Below are 21,979 nucleotides of genomic sequence, written 5' to 3' on the forward strand. Positions count from 1 at the left end.
GGGCCCGGCGCCGGCCTTTGTTGTCCCTCGTGGCGCGCGGGGGGAGGGGCGGCCCGAGGCCCGCGAGGCCAGCAGCCGCCCCCGGCCCCCGGTCGCGTGGCCTCCTCGGCCCCTACGGGCGCGCGGACCCACCTTCTTGTAATGCTTGCCCAGCCAGACCCGCACCGAATCCAGCTGGGACACCGTCTCCGGGCTCTCCCAAAACTTGCTCGCCGGGCCCCCGTCCTTCCGCCGATAAACGGCCAGGCCCGTGGCCGCCGCCGCGCCTCCTGCGCCCGCGGCGCCGGTCGTCGTCCCCAGCCCTCCGCCGCCCGCCGCCGCGGCCATCGTCGCCGTCCGTCGTCCCCACCGCCCGGCCCTCCCCGGCCCTCGCGGCGTGCCCCGTTCGCACCCGCGCGCGCGCGCGCGCAGCCGCCACCGCCGCCTCCCGGCCCCGCCCAGCCAACCCTCTTCCGGCGCGGAAGCCTGGCCCCGCCTCTTCTCGAGACCGGCGCCCTAACCGACGAGGGCACGCGCGCACGCATGCGCAGCACTCGCGCCGGGCGGGCCTAGAACGAGCCCCTCCACCCGCCTCTTCCGCCTGCACCGCGGACCGCTTAACCGCTGCACCTCACACCTTGGGCTTCCGCGCGTGTGGCTGTTTCCCCGGTACCTGCGTTGAATCGTTATGTAGTCTACAGCAGCACGGTGGTTGTGTCACCGTCTGCCACCGCCGGGGAGAAAGGAGCTGGTGTGAGATGTTCCGAGAGGAGAGCGGTTTCGACTGTCGCGTGCCAGCAGTGGAACCCACACGCCGGGTGGGAAGCTGCGCCTGTCCTCGCTTGCCTTCAGACCTTCTGCACGTAGTGACCCCGTCGTCCTTTGTAAACATCCATCTGGGACCCACACCTTAGGCTTCACACACCTTCCTCCCCCCTCATGGCTCCAGCCACACCAACTCATTCCTGCCTTGGGGCGCTTGCCACAGCTATTCCCGCGACCTGGACCTCTGTTTGTCATTTGTGAAGTGAAAGTCGCTCAGTCGCATCCGACTCTTTGCGACTCCATGGACTAATATAGTCCATGGAATTCTCCAGCCAGAATACTGGAGTGGGTAGCCTTTCCTTTCTCCAGGGGATCTTCCCAACCCAGGGATCGAACCCAGGTCTCCCGCATTGCAGGCTATTCTTTACCAACTAAGCTTGACGCTTTCAAAATCATAGCTTAAAGGTACTTCAGAAAAGTGATCCCTCCTGACCTTACAGTCTTGAACAATCATACTCGCTCGACATTGTGGCGGTAGGACTCACCATGACTTGGTATTTTTCTTACTTTCCATATAAATTACATGAGAACCTAGTCTTGCTCACAGGTGTACCCTCAGTGCTGAGAAGGCCTGTTACCCAACAGATGTTCAATAAATATTTAATGGATTAATGAATGACTTATGGGGTGGCAGAAGAGTTTTAAATTATTAACGAAGTGTGATTGGCCGTTATGGAGTTTTGAACATAATGCTCTCTGACCCCAGAACATAAAGTGACAAGCTGTGAGTTTTTCAGACCAGCCTTTAAAGAAAAAAGAGAATATGATCAGGGAGGAAGGGAGATTGCAAACACGTGAGGGGAAAAAAAAAAAAAAAAACTGGAACAAAGGCTTTAAAGTGTGAAAGCATGCTTGGTGAAACTCCTTAAGCCCATGGACTGGAAGCAAAGATGTTACTTGGGGTGGCAGTGAATTTTGAATATCCTATAAGCACTGGAAAACCAGCTTGAAGACACAGAACGACATGACCAGATTTATAGATTAGAAAGTAGCTACTGCAGTAGTGTGAATGATAGAATAGAGAAAGAAAGCCTGGAAAAAAATGCATGGACAACAAAAGAAAAAATAAATTGGACTTCATCCAAATTAAAATCTTTGGTGCTTCAAAATACACTGACAAGAAAATGAAAACACCCACTGAATGAGAAAAAACACTTGCAAATTATAAACCTGATGAGACATATTCAGAGAATAGGAAAGAAAATAAACAACTCTTACAACTTGATAATGAAAAACACCAAGATCCAATTTGACAAATTAATAACCAAATGGAATAAACTCAGTACATGCAACATTATGGATGAATCACCAGGGATTATACTGAGTTAAATCTTACCTGAAAGGATATATACAGGATGATTCAAAGTTATAGAACAGGCTAAACTTCAAAGTAGGGTTCCCTCTGGGGAAATAGAGGGGAAGGAGGGACATGAGGGAAATTCCCTGGGAGTGACAATAAGTTGATTTGAAATAGATTTGCATTACACAGATGTATGCATACCAGTTGTGGAATGGTAAAGAAAATTTATGCATTTTACTATAAATTTCCCCTCAGAAGAAAAGAACACTAAAGAAATACTGAACTCTTGTTCAAAATATGCATGCTAAAGTGTTCAGTGATGAACTGTTGTCTTTCAAAGCTACATGCTAAACTCACACAGTGATCTATCCAAAAGTATCTTTATTGCTCAATAGGTGAAGAGTTGATTAGGTTTCTTCAGTTTTGAAGAAAAAAGAATTTTGAAAAGAACTGGAAATTGCACAATGGTTTGCCAGTTGTTACAGCCTTCTCAGTTTCTGGGAAGTATACCAAAAAGCCTTCTCTAAAATGTACCAAAGAGTATGGTTTAGTAAATATTTTCTCTTTAATTTTTTATTTTAAAAAAATTAAACATTTTTTTCTTTCCATTTTCTTTGTTTTTCAAAACTTTGTGTTGAGGGCCGACTTTCAATAGATCAAAGCGAGGGAGCTGCTCTGCTACTTACGAAACCCCAACCCAGAAGAAGCAGGTCCTCTATGAATGGTTTAGCACTAGGTTCCCCACGAAGGAACGTGAGGAGTGTAACTGGTAAAGGGGTGGCTGCCTTTCAGGTTTAGCAAATATTTTCTATAAAGGGTCAGATAACAAATATTTTAGGCTTGTGGGCCATATGTTCTTTGTGACAACTACTGAGCCCTACCCTTGTACCACAAAAGCCGCTATAGGCAATACATAAATGAGTGAGCATGGCTATATTCTAACAAAATTTTATTCACAAAAACAGGTGGTAGACAAGGGTTTTTGTTTGGGTTGATGAAAACGTTTAGGAGATGGATGGTACAACATTGTGGTTGTACTTAATGTCACTGAATTGTGTACCTAAAATTGATAAAATGGTAAATTTTATTATATAATTATCACCAAAAAAAATTTTTTTAAAGCACAGTGGCAAGCCAGATTGAGTCTGTGCTGTATTTTGTTAAAGACTTCTGACAGTGACTAATATACGTTACCTTTAGCTTAGAAGCATCTCCGTTAAATCAATTTACTCAGATCTGCTTGAGAATATTACAGTATTGCTTGCTTCACTGAGCTTTTATTTTGCCAGAGGATTAGGTATATTGGTAGATTAGGTATACCATCTAGACCTTAGAGCCACAAATTTAGCTCATGTAATTTATGGAAAATGTCTGTCATATTACCTAATTGACAAAGTCAGTCTTATTGTCAACTCAGTTGGAAAAAAATGGTTTTGTCAGAGAAATTTTTACTTCATTTTTCAATTCAAATAAATGTGTTAATATTTAAGTCAAGAAATAATATAAAAGCTCTGAGGAATAGATTATGTAACATTTTATTCGATGGTTATTAAAAGCAGTCTGGTCAAGACTGAAACGATTATTTCAAAAACCTTCCAACAAAAACAAAGAAACTAAGAAAAGAGAGATAAATAAAAACTCCCAACAAAGAAAAGCCTGGATATTTTGATGGCTTCAATGGCGAATTCTACCAAACATTTAAAGAAGAACTAATATTTACCCTTCTCAAACCTTCCCCAAAAAACTGAAGGGAAGGAACACCTCTAGACTCATTCTATGAGTCCAGCATTAACTTAATCCCCAAAACAGATAAGGTTACTACAATAAATATCACTTATGAACACTGATGAAAAGATCCTCAACTAAATACTGGCAAACCAAATTCAGCAGTATATTACAAGGGTTATACACCAAGGGAGATTTATTCCTGGAATGCAAGGTGGTTCAGCATACAGAAATCAATGTAATACACCACATTAAGAAAATAAAGGGAAAAAAACACATGATCATCTCTATAGCTGCAGAAAAATCATTTGACATAATTGAACACATTTTCATGATTAAAAAAATGCACACACTCAACAAACTAGGAATAGAAGGAAACTATCTCAGTATTAAATATAATAAAAGCCATGTAAGAGAAACCTACAGTGAATATCATACTCAATGGTGAATGAATGTTTTCCTCTAAGATCAAGAGAAAGGTACAGATGCCTGCTTTCACCACTTGTATTCAACATAGTACTGGAAGTTCTAGTCAGAACAATTAGTCAAGGAAAAGAAAAAGCATCCAAATTTAAGAAAGAAATAAGATATCTCTGTTTGCAGGTGATATGATTGTATACATTGAAAACCCTAAAAATTCTATTTAAAAAAAAAACTTTATTACTAATACATGATTTCATCAAAGTAGCAGGATGTAAAATCAACACACAAAAAATCAGTGACATTTCTATATATGAATAATGAGCAATCTAAAAAGGAAATTACAACAATTTCATTTACAATAGAACCAATAACAATAAAACACTTAAGAATTAACCAAGCAGGTAAAATAATTATAAAATGAAAACTATAAAACACTGCTGGGAGAAAGAAAACACAAATAAATGGAAACATATCCCTTGTTCATAGATGGAAGACATAATAATTTTAAAGATCAGCACTATTCAAAGAAATCTACAGATTCAATACAAGCTCTATTAAAATCCCAGGGATGTTTTTTGAAGGAATACAAAAACCTATATAAACATAATGTTATCAATAGAATGTAAAAGAAAAAAGGAAAACAAAAAATGTTGAAAAAAAATAACTAAGTTGGAGAAATCAACTTCCTGAATTCAAAACTAATCAAAGCACTATAGTCCTGGCACTAAGACAGACATATAGATCAATGGAAAGAATAGAGAGCCCAGGAACAAACTCTGCATGTACGGTCACGTGATCTTTCAATAACGGTGCCAAGACCATTCAATGGGGAAAGGACAGCCTTTTCGACAACTGGGACTCGTTACACCAGATTAACTATATGCAAGAGAATGAAGCTGGATCCTTACCTCACACCATATACAACAATTAACTCACAATGGATCAAAAACCTCAGTGTCAGAAATAAAACTATAAAATTGCTAGGAGAAAAGACAGGGTAAAAACTTCATGACTGGATTTGACAATGATTTCTTAGATATGACACCAAAGGCAATGATTTCTTGAATGTGACATCAGAGGCACAGGCAACAAAAGAAAAAGTAGACAAACTGGACTTAATGAAAAATTTTAAAATTCTGCATCAAAAGAGTATCAACAGAGGAAAAAGGTGAGCCGTAGAGTGGGAGAAATCCCACAGACAGAGGAGCCTGGTGGGCTACAGTCCAGTCCAGTTCAGTTCAGTTCAGTCGCTCAGTCGTGTCCGACTCTTTGCGACCCCATGAATCGCAGCACGCCAGGCCTCCCTGTCCATCACCAACTTCCGGAGTTCACTCAGACTCACATCCATCGAGTCCGTGATGCCATCCAGCCATCTCACCCTCGGTCGTCCCCTTCTCCTCCTGCCCCCAATCCCTCCCAGCATCAGAGTCTTTTCCAATGAGTCAACTCTTCGCATGAGGTGGCCAAAGTACTGGAGCTTCAGCTTTAGCATCATTCCTTCCAAAGAAATCCCAGGGCTGATCTCCTTCAGAATGGACTGGTTGGATCTCCTTGCAGTCCAAGAGTCTTCTCCAACACCACAGTTCAAAAGCATCAATTCTTGGAGAAGGAAATGGCAACCCACTCCAGCATTCTTGCCTGGAGAATCCCAGGGACCGGGGAGCCTGGTGGGCTGCCGTCTGTGGGGTCGCACAGAGTCGGACACGACTGAAGTGACTTAGCAGCAGCAGCAGCAGCAGCAGCAGCATACATATATGAACACAAATTAGAAAAACATGTTAGCAAATCACGAGTTTCAGGTAGAAATATCTACTAATTGAATGGATTATACCTAGATACTTTCAGAAGATATTGCAAGGGGAAATAAAAGTGTGAGTCAGATATTTCTGACTAAGTAGTCTGAAAATGAGAAAATTATTAGATAAGCAATATAAGTGTCCTTACTCTGCACACAGTAAGAACTCGAATGTGGCAAAGGAAAAGAATTCTTAATCTTGTATTTATTCTCCCTTCAATTTGGACCATTAATTTCATAATATTTAAAAAATTTCAAACAATATTATTTGGTTTCAGAAGAATGTAAATCTTAAAAAAAATTAAAATAGTATGAGTATCTGGGAAACCCAAGATACTGACATATTTTAAAAATTTATGTTTTATTTCTGTCATTTATGAATTACATTTGTATCATCTCATATTAATAACAAAATTAGTCAGGACGGAAAATATGTGATTAAAGAGAAAACTTTTTATGATGATTGTTATTCTGTGAGATTGGAAAATGTTCCAAATCATACCACACTGTAATGTTTAAAAATTATATAAATTCAAATTCAAATTATGACCAATCTGGGAGCAAATACATTGGCAGTGTTTTAAGTAAAAAAAAAAAAAGTACAAAAAATTTAATTCTTAAATGTATTTATTAACTATGAAGACATCATAACCCTAAAAGAGAAGAAACTATCATCATAAAGGAAAAGAATCTTAATGCGTTACGCAGGACACTTTTAAAGTATCTGTCTGGATGTTTTGCTTTTAATTTTTACTGTAGCACAGTGTTATTTGGTGACTCTCATTTCATATCAATAAATTCTTATTCTGTGCCTACAAAAAAAAAAAAAAGCATCAATTCTTCGGCGCTCAGCCTTCTTCACAGTCCAACTCTCACATCCATACATGACCACAGGAAAAACCATAGCCTTGACTAGACGGACCTTAGTTGGCAAAGTAATGTCTCTGCTTTTGAATATACTATCTAGGTTGGTCATAACTTTTCTTCCAAGGAGTAAGCGTCTTTTAATTTCATGGCTGCAGTCACCATCTGCAGTGATTTTGGAGCCCCCAAAAATAAAGTCTGACACTGTCTCCACTGTTTCCCCATCTATTTCCCATGAAGTGATGGGACCGGATGCCATGATCTTTGTTTTCTGAATGTTGAGCTTTAAGCCAACTTTTTCACTCTCCTCTTTCATTTTCATCAAGAGGCTTTTAGCTCCCCTTCACTTTCTGCCATAAGGGTGGTGTCATCTGCATAAGTGTAAGTGTAGTCGCTCAGTCATGTCCGACTCTTTGCGACCCCATGGACTCTAGCCCAGCAGGCTCCTCTGTCCATGGGATTCTCCAGGGAAGAATACTGCAGTGGGTTGCCATTTCCTTCTCCAGGAATATCAAAAGCACCTCAGATGAGGTTATTGATATTCCTCCCGGCAATCTTGATTCCAGCTTGTGCTTCTTCCAGCCCAGCGTTTCTCATGATGTACTCTGCACAGAAGTTAAATAAGCAGGGTGACAATATACAGCCTTGATGTACTTCTTTTCCTATTTGGAACCAGTCTGTTGTTCCATGGCCAGTTCTAACTGTTGCTTCCTGATCTGCATATAGGTTTCTCGATAGGCAGGTCCAGTGGTATGGTATCCCATCTCTTTCAACATTAGAGAAATGACAATCAAACATATGATGACATACTACCTCATATCCATTAAGATGGCCACTATTAAAAATAATAAGTATTGACAAGGATGAGGAGAAACTGGAACCCTTGTGTACTGTTGGTGAGAATGTAAAGTATTACACTCACTATGAAAAACAGTATGATGATTCCTCAAAAAATTAAGAACAGAATTACCATATGATCCAACAATACTACTTCCAGGTATACACGCACAAGAATTGAAAGCAAGGTCTTAAAGGAATATTTGTACAACCACATACACAATAGCATGATTCACTAGCCAAAAAAAAATGTGATACATACAATGGAATATTTTTGAGTTTTAAAAAGGAAAATGATTCTGATATAAGCTGCAACATGGATGACCTTTGAGGATATCACACTAAATGAAATACAACAGTCACAAAAAGATATGTATGATTCTACTTATATGAGGTACTTAGTCAAAATCATAAAGACAAACAGTAGAATGGTCATTACTGGGGGTTAGGGAGAGAGTTGAGTACAGAGTTTCAATTTGATAAGATGAAAAGGGATATGGAGAGAGATGGGGTAATGGCTGTATAACATAATGAATGTAGTTAATCACTGAACTGTACACTTAAAAATGGTTAAGATGCCTAAGGGAAATAAGTCTGACAGAGAAAGATACCACATGATGGTCCCTTACATGTGGAGTCTAAAAAACAAAAATAAATACAGGCTTAAAGACAGAGGAGAGACTGGTAGTTGCTAGAAGTGGAGGGTGAGGGATTGGAGAAATAGATGAAGAGGGTCAAAAGGCACACACTTTGAGTTTTAAAATAAATAAGTTATAGGTATGAAATGTATAGCACTGTGACTATACTTAATAATACTGTATTACGTATTTGGAAGTTGCTAAGATGGTAGATCTTCAGTTCAGTTGCTCAGTCGTGTCCAACTCTTTGCAGCCCCATGGACTGCAGCACGCCAGGCTTCCCTGTCCATTGCCAACTCCCAAAGCCTACTCAAACTCATGCCCATTGAGTCGGTGATAGTAGACCTTAAAAGTTCTCAAATCAAGGGACTTCCCTGGTAGTCCAGTGGCTAAGACTTGGTGCTCCCTATGTAGGGGGCTCAGGTTCAATCTCTGGTCAGGGAACTAGATCCCACATGCTGCAACTACAAATCTTGCATACTGCAATTAAGAGTTTCCAGCCGCAACGAAGACTGAAGGTCCTATGTGCCACAACGAAGACCTGGTGCAGCCAAAATAAATAATCATCAAATATTTTCTTAAAAAGTTCTTATAACAAGAAAAAATTTTATAACTGTGTAAATGATGAACATCAATTGTTGTGATCATTTTGCAATGCATACAAATACTGAATCATGTTGTACACCTGAAATTAATATGTCAATTATATCTCAATTTAAAAAATAAAAATTAAGGGTTTCTCTGATGGTCCAGTGGTTATGAATCTGCCTTGCAATGCAGGGGACATGGGTTCAATCCTTGGTCCAGAAGATTCCACGGGCCAGGGAGCAACTAAGCTTCTGTGCCACAAATACTGAATCCATGCACTGCAACTACCAAAGCCCATAAGCCTAGAGCCCATGCTTCGCAACAAGCAAAGCCACCACAATGAGAAGCCCAAGCACCACAACTAGAGAGTAGCCCTTGCTTGCTACAACTAGAGAAAGCCTTCGTGCAACAATGAACACCCACCACAGCCAAAAAAAAGAGAAATCAGATAAATCTTACTTAAAAAAAGAATGGACTGATACAAAATCAACCTTGTTAAAAACATTTTAAATTGCAAAAATTGTTAACATGGCAAATTTTATGTGTATTTTATCACAATTAAGAATTTGGAAAGAGAGAACAGACCGACAGGGACTTCAAATATTGAGTTTATTACATATAAATCCATAAAACTGCTAACTTTTTTCTTTTTTCCCCGTCAGCTTTATTGAGATACAATTAACATATAAATTTTATTAGTTTAAGATTCACTATGCTTATTTTTAAGTAAAATATAAGTTTGAAAGTTTCATCCAGAAATTGGAAAACTATGAGAAGTGATAGGTTTGAAAAAGAGCCAATGAGAAAATAAAATAAATGAAAGTGAAAGCTCACTGGACATGTTGAACACTAGACTGAACACAGCCAACAGATCAGTGAACCAGGGAGCTAAGTCAGAAGAAATAAGTCCTGAAGTTCAGAAAGACCAAAAAAAAAGGGAGGTATAAGGCAAGGGAAAGACAGGGTAAGAAAGAAGACACAGTGTTCTAACATACATGTTGTTGAGTCTCAGGATGAGAGAGAGTAGAGGCAATTGCTAAATAATGATTGAAAGTTATGTAAAAATGACAATAGATATTCATAGACTCAAGAAGCCTAACAAATCCCAAGCATGATAAATACAAAGAAATTCTCATTTATACTCATTTTAGTAAAACTGCAGAAATTCTAAAGGATGTACATCAGACAGAGAAGAAATGATTCCTGATTTGCAAAAAAGGAATGAAGAGCAAAGAGAGTAGTAAATAGTGGGTAACTCTCAATATTTACTGAGTAACTCTCTTAAAAAGAAGAGTGTCTTGTGTGGTTTTAAAAGATAGAATTTAAATACTTAACAAAAAAGGTAGGCAAGTTGCGAGTGGAGAAATGGTAGTAGTCTAAGAAGGAACGTAAACATATTGATTACCATTAATATCTGACAAATTAAAGATACATGTTTAGTTTCTAGAGAACCAGTAGAGACTTGCATGTCATCCACAGTTACGGTTAGAAAATAATAAGCAATAAAAGACTAGAATTGAGTACAGGGATAAATGAAAAACAGAAAACTGCATGGCAGGGCCAGCCCCAAATTTAGTAGCAATTGCATTAAACTTACCAGAAATAAAAGGCTTTGCTTAAATGCAAAAATTTCAGATTAGATTTTTTTTAAACTAAATCTTTCTCTCCTTCCCATTCCCTTCGTATCCTGAAAAATAGCTTCCAAAAGCTTTGGGCTTCCCTGGTGGCTCAGTGGGTAAAGAATCTGCCTGCAATGTGGGAGACCCAGGTTTGATCCATGGGTTGGGAAGAACCCCTGGAGTAGGAAATGGCAACCCACTCCAGAATTCTTGCCTGGAGAATTCCATGGACAGAGGAGCCTGGCGGGCTGTAGTCCATGAGGTCGCAAAGAGTCAGACATGACTGAGACTAATACATCAGGTGAGCAACTGTTTGAGTGAGGAAGGGGACTACAGCAGCCCAGAGTGGGTTGAGTCTGGTGAGAAGGGCATTCACACAATGATTGAGGGCCTGTTCTTTCTTGGGGTGATAGTCCAAGAAGAATTACGAGGGCGTCCATTGGGGGGGCAACCCAACACAGTATGTGAGGTCCCACACGTGGCAAGGAGCGTGCTCAGAATGCAGAGGGGCAACCTGGCAGGAGGGCATAGCCTAGGTGGAGTGAGAAGGGTCTCACATGGGAGAGCTGCTTGGCATGTTTGATCAGAGCCTGAATTAAGTGAGGAAAGTCTCTCCAAGAAGAGAGCAGCCTGGCATGAGGTGTCAGAGCCAGAAGCATTTTTTCAGTCTGTCAGGGGCTGTCGATAATGTGATGGTCAAACATGGACTAAAATTAAGTAATCTAACTTAAAGAGAGGAAAGAGGAGATTCTAAATTTCAGGAAAGAACTAGATATTAATACTATCAAACAAAAAAAGAGCATGTGTGTGTCAGTCGCTCAGTGGTGTCCAACTCTTTGGGATCCCATGGGCTGTAGCCCGCCAGCCTCCTCTGTCCATGGGATTCTCCAGGCAAAAATAATGTAGTGAGTTGCCATTCCCTTTCCCAGGGGATCTTCTCAATCCAGGTGGATTTTTTTTTTTTTTTTTTTACCATCTGAGCCACAAGGGAAGCAAAAAAGAGCATAACAGATTTGAAAAGAAGCAAGTAGGAATACTAAAGTCAAAAAACACAATAAATGTAATTATAAGTTGATGCATACTTTTACTTTTGGGGGTTTTTTTTTTGGCTGCATGCCAACCAGGCGTCAAACCTGTGCCCCCTACATTGGGAGCGTGGAGTCTTAACTGCCAGGAAGACCCCCCAATGGGTAGTTTTAATAGCAAACTAGACACAGCTAAGTAAACTGGAAAATCAAAAGACATATCCAGAAAGAAGCATGAGAAATAAAAAGAAAATACAAAGAATATAGGGTATGTGATGAAATGTCAACAAGAAGGGAAATTCGTAAAGGACATACAGGACTTCTTTGCACTATTCTTTAAATTTCTCTGTTAGGGAAATTATTTCAAAAATTTTTAAAATATACTTGGATATACTTCATACTATAGTCCAAGCTTTATGACAAGTTTTTGATATAACAATAAGGATAATATCTTTATAAAGTTAAAACCAGGTTTAATAATTTGTTAAGGTGCTGACCAGAGTTATAACTCCAAGGTCACTACCAGTCTCATTCTCTAATTAACACACAGAGGACAGTGACATTGAAACATAAAACATACACTCTACTATATTCAGAAAGACAGTGGTGACGTCACTTCTAGACGCCCAGTGAGTCTTAGTTGGAAGAAACTGGGGAGGAGTCACTGCTCAGTAGGCCTCCTGGAACCCAAAGGAACTAAAGTGTTGACAAGGCAGGCTAAAGACCAGGGACTTGGAGAAGGTTCCTTCACTGAACAACTTTAGAATGTAGTTTGGGTTAAAATGGAATCCAGTAAACAACAATTTTAAATTTTTTCACTGGAGTAGGATGTACTTACAAAAATGCACGTAAATCATAAGCGTTGCGTTCACCAGGTTATGCCAAAGTAAACCCATTGTAAAACCATCACTCAGCTCATGACCTGGAGGTAACCAGAATGTCCTCTCCACGCCTTCTCTAATCCTTGCTGCTTCCCAGTCCTAGAGTTTCTCTGTCATCCTCATGACTTACTGCGCCAGAAATTCTTCTACCAGTTCTAACAATACTTTAAACTGCCATAGGGTTGCAGCATTGAGTTTTACTTTTAAAACTCAATTTCCTTTTGTTTTTCTGCATATACAGAACTCATACCTAAGGTAGAAATTCTGAGCATTCACTAAGTTTTATAAAACTTAGAACAAATGGCATAGTTCAGTTCTGGAAAAGCCATTTGACAAGGGTGAATTTCACAGCTCAACTTGAAAAGTTCTTTCCCTTGGTCAGTTGCTCTGGAAAGAAACAACTCCAATGGCCAATCCATACTGATTCCATAAAGTTATTAGACATCTATGATGGGCCACAATAATACACTACGGTCTTAGTAGCACAAGGAAATTACTCTGTTCTCATGTGACAACATCAGCTAAATGAAGTTAAAATGAGCCACTGCCTACTTAAACACAAGTTAAACATAACTACTGGTTTCAAACTCTGAGTAATCAAGTATTACTTGCAGAAAGTGACTAATAGCCACTACCACTAGAATTAATACAGTAAAGATGAAAATGGCAAAATTGGACAATTGGCCAGAGCAGAAGGGTGCTCCCTTCTAGGCATCCCTGTTGGTTCTCTGCTTATCCTTAGCAAAGGTTAAGACCAAGCCCTGTAAGCTTTTGAGCAAATAAAGCCAAGGGTGAGAAAAAGAATCCTATCTGGGAGACCACCAAGACAGTGAAAAAACCATATGATTTTTCAAGGTCAACTGTTAGCCAGAAAGATTCATAACAGTCTTCAGCAACAGTAAGACAATGTCTTGTATAAATCTATTTGTCCTAAGATCCTACGAAGGCTCTCTAGGTACACATACTCTGCTTGAAGTCTCATTCTGTAGCTATGCAGCCACATTCACAGACTATCTAACTAATTCCCATCAATGAAGAAGTACCATCTGTAAAACTTTGGCTTCCTAGGTCTACCAGGCAGTTAAATACATCCTTGGCAACTATTTTGAGGAAGCTGAAACTCTAAGCGCCATAACTTTTAAAAAATCTGGTAGAGTCTTAGATGAAAGATAAGCTCTAAAAACAAATGCATTCCTGCTTTGTGAGAATTTGACAAAAGTACTACAGTGAGTCCTATGGGGAAAGGAACAGAGCTTCCCAGGTGGCTCAGTGGTAAAGAATCCACCTGCCAATGCAGGGAGATGAGGGTTCGATCTCTGGGTCGGGAAGATCCCTTGGAATAGGAAATGGCAACCCACTCCAGTATTCTTGCCTGAAAAATCCCATGGACAGAGGAACCTGGCAGGCTATACAATCCATAGATAGGGTCACAAAGAGTAGGACATGACTAGGCCACAGAGCACAAGTGCGGTGGGGAAAGGAATAGTGAACCCTGCTGCCCTCTAGTGTGAACATAAGAACTGCACGTCCCGTGGCTGCTGCTACTGCTAAGTCGCTTCAGTCGCGTCCGACTCTGTGCGACCCCATAGGTAGAAGCCCACGAGGCTCCCCGTCCCTGGGATTCTGCAGGCAAGAACACTGGAATGGGTTGCCATTTCCTTCTCCAACATGTCCTGCTCAAAAGACCCAAAGGACAGGCCTGACATCAAAAAAGCGGGAAAGTTTGAATCTTTTACAGTCATTGTGATTATTGCTATGTTTTGGTGTATATGTTTATTTTTCTGTTTACCATGCTTTTTCTTTACTTACATCCTGCCTTCTGTTCAATTCATAGTTTTATTTTTCTTTGACTGTCTTGGAGAACTATATTTCTATTTCTTTAGTACTTACACTTACATTTCCTTTATACTCTAAAAAAAATTTTCTAACAAAATCCTATTCATCATCTTATCTTCCTCCTAAGTAAGACCTTACTTCTCCTTCTGAATCAGGGGTGGTCATTACTGCCCTAAGTGTTGGTGTATCTGCTCATGATGTGCTTACTCAATAACTGTATTTTTAATTTCTAGGATTTCTAACTGGTTCTTTAAACATTTGCCATTTCATTTCTGATCACTTTTTTCTTCTTTCAGTAAAAGTATCTTTCCTTTGTGTCTCTGAGTATCCCAAACATACTTAAAAGTTTTCAGTTCACTCCATTATTTTCATTTCAATTACAATGAATTCATTTCTTGATTCTGATTTTGTAGGTTGTTTTTCTTTTGGCTAAGTTTTCTTGTATGCTTTAACATTAGTAATTTGAGACTGTGTTTGCACCGTGAAATTTGGGAGTCAGGAGATCCAGTCACCCAGTGAGAGGGTCGCTGGATTTAGGTCTGGATCCAGTGTTGTGTCTGCTTCCTAAGTATTCAACTTCACATAAACTATGTCTTCATGCACAGATGGGATGAAGTTTTTTCCAATATTAAGTTTAGGGAGCCCTACCTAAATTCCTAATTGCAAGCTGCAATCCAGGCCCCACATAGCCACATTCCCTCAATCGGTTACTTTCTAAGTTACAAACTCCAGATTCCCTCTATTTCTAAATTCATAGCCCGGCAAGATTACAGCAGTTTGTTCGTGGTCAACAAAACTGTTTATCTTGTTTTTGAATATGGATATGTTATTTCAACCTTTTCTGGTGAATTTTACCATGTGTTTGGAGCAGAGGGAATAGCATCAAAGTGTGTAATATCTTGACAAGAAGTCAGTTTCATTCACTTTTTTAAAAAATGTTGGTTCTTAGGCAGTACCATGGTTAATAGTGATGGCTAAAAAGTAGCCTAGTAGCTGTACATTCTCTTTCCAGTTTTATCAAAAAATATTTTATAAGGTTGGGGATAACTGACTTGTACAATTTGGCCAATGACGTTAACTAGAGCTGCTGTTTGAAATAACTCATTTTGTGTTTACTGCATACCAAAACACGTGATACTTCATTACCTAAATTCCCCTATTTCTGCAGTTTGAGGCTCAAAAATGTAACCCATGGAAAGTCAATAAATCAATAAACAAACTAAAATCATGCTTTGATGCTGCAGTGGTACCAAACTTAAAATATTGGTATGAAGGAGAGGGACAAGATTAAAATTTACCCCAAGGAACTTACAGTTAACAATGACAAAAATGATACTAAGGCTTTACTAGCTTTCTAAAGTATGATACTGGTTTTGTTATTACACTGAATAAAATGAGTCTTCTAAAGATGTGCCCTGGAATTGTTACTGATGAAATGGTATATGATTAGAAGAATCTGGGGTGGTAGACACTGGCTGATTTGGATTTAAAGATGAAACAGTTTTGGCCTTGAGTTGATAATTGTTAAAACTGGGTGGGAAAGATGGGGACCATGGGTGTTCATTGTACTGTCAGGATCTGGGCATGTGCAGGTCTGGAATTTTAACCTGCTGCTGCTAAGTCACTTCAGTTGTGTCTGACTCTGTGCGACCCCATAGACGGCAGCCCACCAGGCTCCCCTGTCCCTGGGATGCTCCAGGCAAGAACACTGGAGTGGGTTGCCATTTCCTTCTCCAATGCATGAAAGTGAAAAGGGAAAGTGAAGTCGCTCAAACGTGTCCAACTCTTAGCAACCCCATGGACTGCAGCCTACCAGGCTCCTCCATCCATGGGATTTTCCAGGCAAGAGTACTGGGGTGGGGTGCCATTGCCTTCTCCCAAACCAACTCTAACAACACCTTAATCTTGGTCCTAAAGACTCCAGAACTACAAGAAAACAGATTTCTGTTGTTTAAATCACCTGGTCTTTGATATTTTGTTCTGATAGTCCAAGCAGACTGTTGCAGATGTATTCTACTTTATTTAATTTCCTGATAAGAGATGTGGGGATTTTTAAAATTAAATGTAAGGTAGCAATGACTTTCTCACACATATATAATTATGCTTAGATATACTCTTAGAACTGAAATGTCTCAAAGGGCACACACATCTTAAATCTGATTGAGCCAACCACCCTTTTTAAAAAAGTACTATTTACTGTCCCCTCAATACGAACGCACGTTTCCCTAAACTGGAACCAGTTTGCCACGTGACAACGCTCCCTCATTCAACAACACTTATTCAGTATCTATTTCTGAATAGTACCAGGCACTGTGCAATGTGTTTAGGATATAGTGGTGAACAAAGGATTAAGTCCTTGACCTCACGGATCTGTATTCTAGGTGGAAACGGGAGCTAAGGATACACAAAATGGCCTGGGAAAGCTGCCTCTGAGAACATCTAAGCAGAGACCCAGATGCAAAGAGGAAACAAATCTTACCAATACTTGAAGGAAGAATGGCAAGAGCGTTTCATGGTTTTAATTGTCTTTTTAAAATAAGCAAAGTTGGGAGTTCCCCGGTGGGCTAGTGGTCAGGATTTGGTGCTTTCACAGCCATGTCCCTGGCCCAGGTTCAGTCCCTAGCAGGGAAACTGAGATCCCTGCAGCCCCTTAAGCTTGTGAGGCATGGCCCAAAACGAAGACAAAAACAAGCTGCAATTCTATTCCTCACATACACCCAAAACAATAGAAAACAAACAGGTGTCCCAGTACTTGTGCACCAACGTTCACAGCAGCACTGTTCTCAACAGGGCCACTATACAGGGAAGAATAAACAGCCCAAAGCAAGGCTGCGAAGGATAAGTAGGAAACTGTCAGAAGTGGAGACGTCTCTAGACAGAGAAGTTAGCAAAGAATGAAATCTAGCGACTGGACAGTGATAAGGGGAAAAAAAGGCAGTGATAAGGGCATAAGAGGTGAAATATGGGTGGGGCCACCCAAAAGACAGACACTAACAGGCACTTACCTTTATATAAAATGGGTCATTTTATCAGCCTCACCAGATACAGCCACTCATTAAGAATAGTCCCACGGCTCAAGAACAGGAAAAAAACCTTCAGGGAAAAAACTAGAAACATAAAATGTGCAATAAGGAAAAGTGCTTAGAACATTCCACTTGTACCTCTTGCAGGGCTTCCTCTAGCTTTTAAGACTTATGTGCATGCTTTTCTCATCCTCTCTTCAGACTAGAATTTCCTCTAGAGCAGGCACCGCACCGTGTCTTTGTCATTTAACATTCTCAGCAGCACTTCAAGCGCAATCTGAATGAGGCTGAATCTATCACCTCCAGCTTAATCGTATTAACATAATCCCTCTAGGCTTCCCTGGTGGCTCAGAGGTTAAAGCGTCTGCCTGCAATGCGGGAAAGCTGGGTTCGATCCCTGGGTCAGGAAGATCCCCTGGAGAAGGAAATGGCAACCCACTCCAGTTTTCTTGCCTGGAGAATCCCATGGACGGAGGAGCCTGGTGGGCGACAGTCCGTGGGGTCGCAGAGTCTCACGCGACTGAGCGACTTCACTTCACTTCTAGTCACCTGGGTACAACCTCAAAGTCATCCCTCCACACTCCTATGGTCAGAGACCAGTCTGGTGCTCTACAATCACCCTCTCATCTTTCTTGTCTTTTTCACTGCTGAGCACAGTTTAGCCCCTCATTACACTCATCTAATTAGTATCCTAGCTAATATTTTTCCAGCTGGCTCTATCCTCACACTTCCATAATAATGTCCCTAAAATAGAACAGTCCATTCTACTCTACTTAGAACTGTAAAAATGTCTTACAAAAAAAAAAAAGTAAAAATCCTAGTGTAGGAGAATGGATACATGTATATGTATGACTGAGGCCTTTTGCTCTTCACCTGCAACTATCACAACATTGTTAATTGGCTATACTCCAATGCAAAATTTTAAAAAGTTTAAAAAATCCTAGTGTAGCATTCCTAACTCTACTTTTTCTGCTCTATCTCCTCTAAGGAACATTCACATATCCAGCCCTCTGGTCACACTAAACTACTGAATATTCTAAGGATTTGCCCTGTGTTCTGCCTGCATGCCTTTGCTCACAGGGTTCTCTCTAATCTTGGAATACTTTATACTTCCTCCCCAGCATTTACAACTTTCTTTTTGCTTCAGGCAGATTTTCATCTTCTCTACTAGGCCCTAAACCCCTTGGGGGCAGGATCTTTGTATCCTCTACACCTGCTTATCAACTGCTTTCTATCAATATTCATGCACAGATCATCCTCAATAGCACCACGCCCTGCTCAAAACAGGTGACAATTATTTAAAAGAACGATGTTCCATGCTCACCTCCCTCACCCTTCCGTCCAACGCAGAGAGAAAGTAAATAATAATAAATACTTGTTGAATTTAAGTGTTTGGACAAAAATAACGGGATATGGCCACATCTTAAAAGCACATTTTAGGTCCTTCCAGCTTTGAAAATGGTGACCCAGCTTCAGAGCTATCCCCTACCGAGATTTCTCCTTTTGAAGCTGGAATTCACTGAACACACACAGGAGTAGCCTCACTTGGAGGACAGAACAGAGCTTAAGGCCCTTTCTCACTTCCGAGCCGTGAGGGCGGAAAGGGAGGGGGCGTGACCTTCACAGCTGCCCAGCAGCACTCCGACCTGCAAGGGCCCCCTGGTCCTTTCCCTAGCGGAGTAGTTTCGGACGCGCCATCACGTAGATTTCACCCTCGTAACAATCTCGTGAGGCAGAAAGTCTCATCATCTCCCTGAAGAAACAAGATCTGAGGCGGGGTGGGGAGAGGGAGATGGAGAAGCTAGAAGAGGCGTGGCAACGAGCCGCGGCGAAGAAGGCGGGTGGGAGCCCAGGACTCGAGCGCGACGGATTTCGTTCCCTGCTCAGCCCTGATTCGAGCCCTGTGAGCTCACTGGCAGCGGGAGGCGCGGGGCGGGCGCGCAGACGACCCGAAGGCCCTCCCGCTCTCACAGCCCGGAGGCGAAGCCTCTGTGAGAGCCGAGCGGCTCACACTCGCCCCCTTGGAGCCCCCAGAGCCCCCGCGCGCCCGCCCCCTTCGCTTTACCCTGACGGAAGTCCCGCCTCGCCCGGCCGCCATTGGACCCGGCTTCGGGGGTGGGGGTGGGGGTGGGTCTGGCCGCGGGTTGGCTGCCCGGGGGCATGAGCCTTGGGCGGCCACTGCGAGCCCCAGGCTAGGGGGGACCTTGCTCAAGAGCCGCGAAGACGCGGGGATCGCACGCGGAAGGCGGGGTTGCTGGGGGGCGGGGGCGGCGCCGGGCGCCGAACGCCGGCGGCCGGCGGGACTTCCGCCCCGGGACCCGGAAGGGGCCGCGCCGCCCCTGGTGGGAGTTGTAGTCCCGCCGTGGTTGGGGGGGCCGCGGCTCATGCGCGGTGCATCGAGGCTTGTTTCACATCTGTAACAACAGGTGAATTGGGCTTTTAATTCTCCCCTTTCGTGCCCCCACCCCCGAGGAGCTTCCCGCGGCCGGGGGTGGTCAGCGCGAGCAGTGGGTCCGGGTCCGACCGCCGGCTTGGCTGAGAGTGGGGCGGAGAAGCGGGCGGGCCCGAGGAGCAGGCCGGGCATCCTAGGCCTGCCCGGGAAGCCGGCCGGGCCGAGCCTTGAGCAGCCAGGCCTCGGCCTGCCGTTGCCATGGAGCCGGGGCGGGGGCGGGGGCCAGACCGGTCCGCCAGGGCGGGCCTCGTAGCCAGGGGCACCGCGGGGGCCGCGGGAGAAGCCGCTCGATTGGCGCAACGACGCCTCCGCCTCAGGGGATGCTCTGTTTCCCCGAGGCAGGGCCTGGAGGAAGCCCCCGGAGTGCCCTGGGACCTTTGTCTGCCCCCGTGCCGCCTGGACCGTTCGTCCAAAAGGAGGCCTGGTGCATTCGGGCCCCCCTGGTTTGCCCTCTTTTGCACCGACCTTGTCACTTGGGGAGGCCAAGGGGTGAGATGTTCTTTGTTTGCTAGTGGCGACTTGCCCCATTTCGCAGGGGAAGACCTAATGCACGTTGGGTCCTTTGTTTGCAGTGATCTGGAGTCCCAGGAGTCCTCAGAACCCCTGAGCCAGGAGTATGGCGTTAGCATGCTGTCTGGCTAGTCCTCGTGTAGCAACACTGGTCACCTTAATTATGATTTTGCAAGGCGGAGTTTGTCCACTTTGCAATCCCCATCCACAGGGGCTTGTCATACGCTTTGCAAGTGGACTGCAAATGGCCAGTTGCAGATTCTCAGCCTGTTTTTGGTTGCAACTGAGCCGGTCAGAACGAAATGAGACATTGTTTGATGGTTTCCCTTGCAGTTTCTTTGAAGGCGATAATTCCACTGCCACTGTGGGTCTTGACTACATCTTATAATTTACACTTAAGTCTTGGAGTTTCCAGGAGGAAGTTTTTTTTTCCCCCCTGATACATACAGTATTTCGGATTTCCATAGTGCTCTTTATCTATGTAGCTGTTTTAGGTGCATAAAATACACCCTTTGTTGTGTTTTCTGCTGTGTAGATTGCCCCTTTACCTTGAAAAGATGCTTACTCTCAAAGTGTTTTAATTTGTGGAATTGTGGTCCAAAGTTTATCAGGTGGACCTTCTTGCCTTTCAACCTTTGAAGATGTCAGTATAAAACAGTCTTCAAAGAATGAACCATGGACCTTGTAGGCCACAGCGTGACATCATGGAAGTAAGTAGTATAGTATAAGCACAGAAAACTTAGGAGCTCAGTACCTTAACTGCGATTTGCATTCTGCCCTGAGGCAGTTATGGCATCCTGAGCAGGTTGTGTAAACTTCTCTGGGAAAATCTGCCTCCATTTCCTTCTCAGGGGAAACAGATTAAGTGAGATAAAATCTGTGGAAGTACTTTGTAAATGGTACTTTTACCAATACAAATGGTACTTAACAGTCTTGTTTTCACAACCTGAAAGAGCTTCTTTATCTACCTTAGATAGGTTTCTATTATAGTCATAGGGGAGTCGAACTCAAAACTGAAGCAAGTTTTGCTCTGGGCTTGCAGAAAATGCTTTCAGGACTGTACATCCTTCTTTACCATGACATTGTATTTCTTGGTATCTTACAGGTTCGGATATAGGACAGCTCACAACTTGATGGGTATAGAGTGGGTCATGGCTGGTCCTGAAGTGAGGCCAAAGTGTACGATGTGTGTTTCACACCACTAACAAAACTTGTCCTTGTGTGTTAGAGTTAGTAGATGAATTTCAATGGTCCAGAACAACTTTCTTCCCCCGTGGGGGCCATCACTTTAGTGACCCAGCATTGTACTTCCCAGGAGGAGGCCCAGCCTCGTGATGAGGAATAGCAAAGAGAGAATTCAGCTCCAGTTCAAAAGGATACAAAATCAGAGACTGTCACTGCTCTTGTAAGGTAAGTTGATTTAGTCACACACACACAGCAGTGGTGGCTCTCCGGCTTAGCCACACTGTGAAGCAAAAGGCATGTGTTAAATCCATTTGTGACTGTCTTGGAAGAAGGGTATCATTTAAAATTATACTCTCTCTCTATCCTTGAATCATCTCAGAGAAACTCTGTCTGGAATTAGGTGGTGTTTCATTATGCAAGAAATCTTGACATAATATTATTTTACTTTTCTCTAGATTATTTAAGAGAAACTCT

The 21,979-nt window shown here is 42.4% G+C and overlaps 2 protein-coding genes across 10 annotated transcripts in view; one reads left to right on the forward strand and one right to left on the reverse strand.

Moving 5' to 3' along the window:
- The window catches only part of SMARCC1 (SWI/SNF related, matrix associated, actin dependent regulator of chromatin subfamily c member 1), a 140,953-nt gene extending 123,116 nt beyond the window's left edge, over nucleotides 1–17,837 (reverse strand). Inside the window, exons 1-2 of the mRNA XM_040246890.1 lie at nucleotides 17,830–17,837; nucleotides 133–2,817 (exon numbers count right to left, since the gene is read on the reverse strand). Coding sequence (XP_040102824.1) covers nucleotides 133–327 — 195 coding nt within the window. The 5' untranslated portion in view covers nucleotides 328–2,817; nucleotides 17,830–17,837. The remainder of the gene's footprint in view (nucleotides 1–132; nucleotides 2,818–17,829) is intronic.
- A 1,871-nt stretch (nucleotides 17,838–19,708) lies between these two features.
- The window catches only part of DHX30 (DExH-box helicase 30), a 29,098-nt gene continuing 26,827 nt past the window's right edge, over nucleotides 19,709–21,979 (forward strand). For 3 of the 9 annotated variants that reach the window (XM_040246880.1, XM_040246889.1, XM_040246888.1), the window contains exons 1-2: nucleotides 19,709–19,784; nucleotides 21,636–21,730. The gene's annotated coding sequence lies outside the window, so the exon portion shown is untranslated. The other 6 variants (XM_040246878.1, XM_040246887.1, XM_040246879.1 and 3 more) reach the window with 5 other exon arrangements.

This window comes from Oryx dammah, unplaced genomic scaffold (assembly GCF_014754425.2).
Source record: "Oryx dammah isolate SB20612 unplaced genomic scaffold, SCBI_Odam_1.1 HiC_scaffold_9, whole genome shotgun sequence".
Lineage (NCBI taxonomy): Eukaryota > Metazoa > Chordata > Mammalia > Artiodactyla > Bovidae > Oryx > Oryx dammah.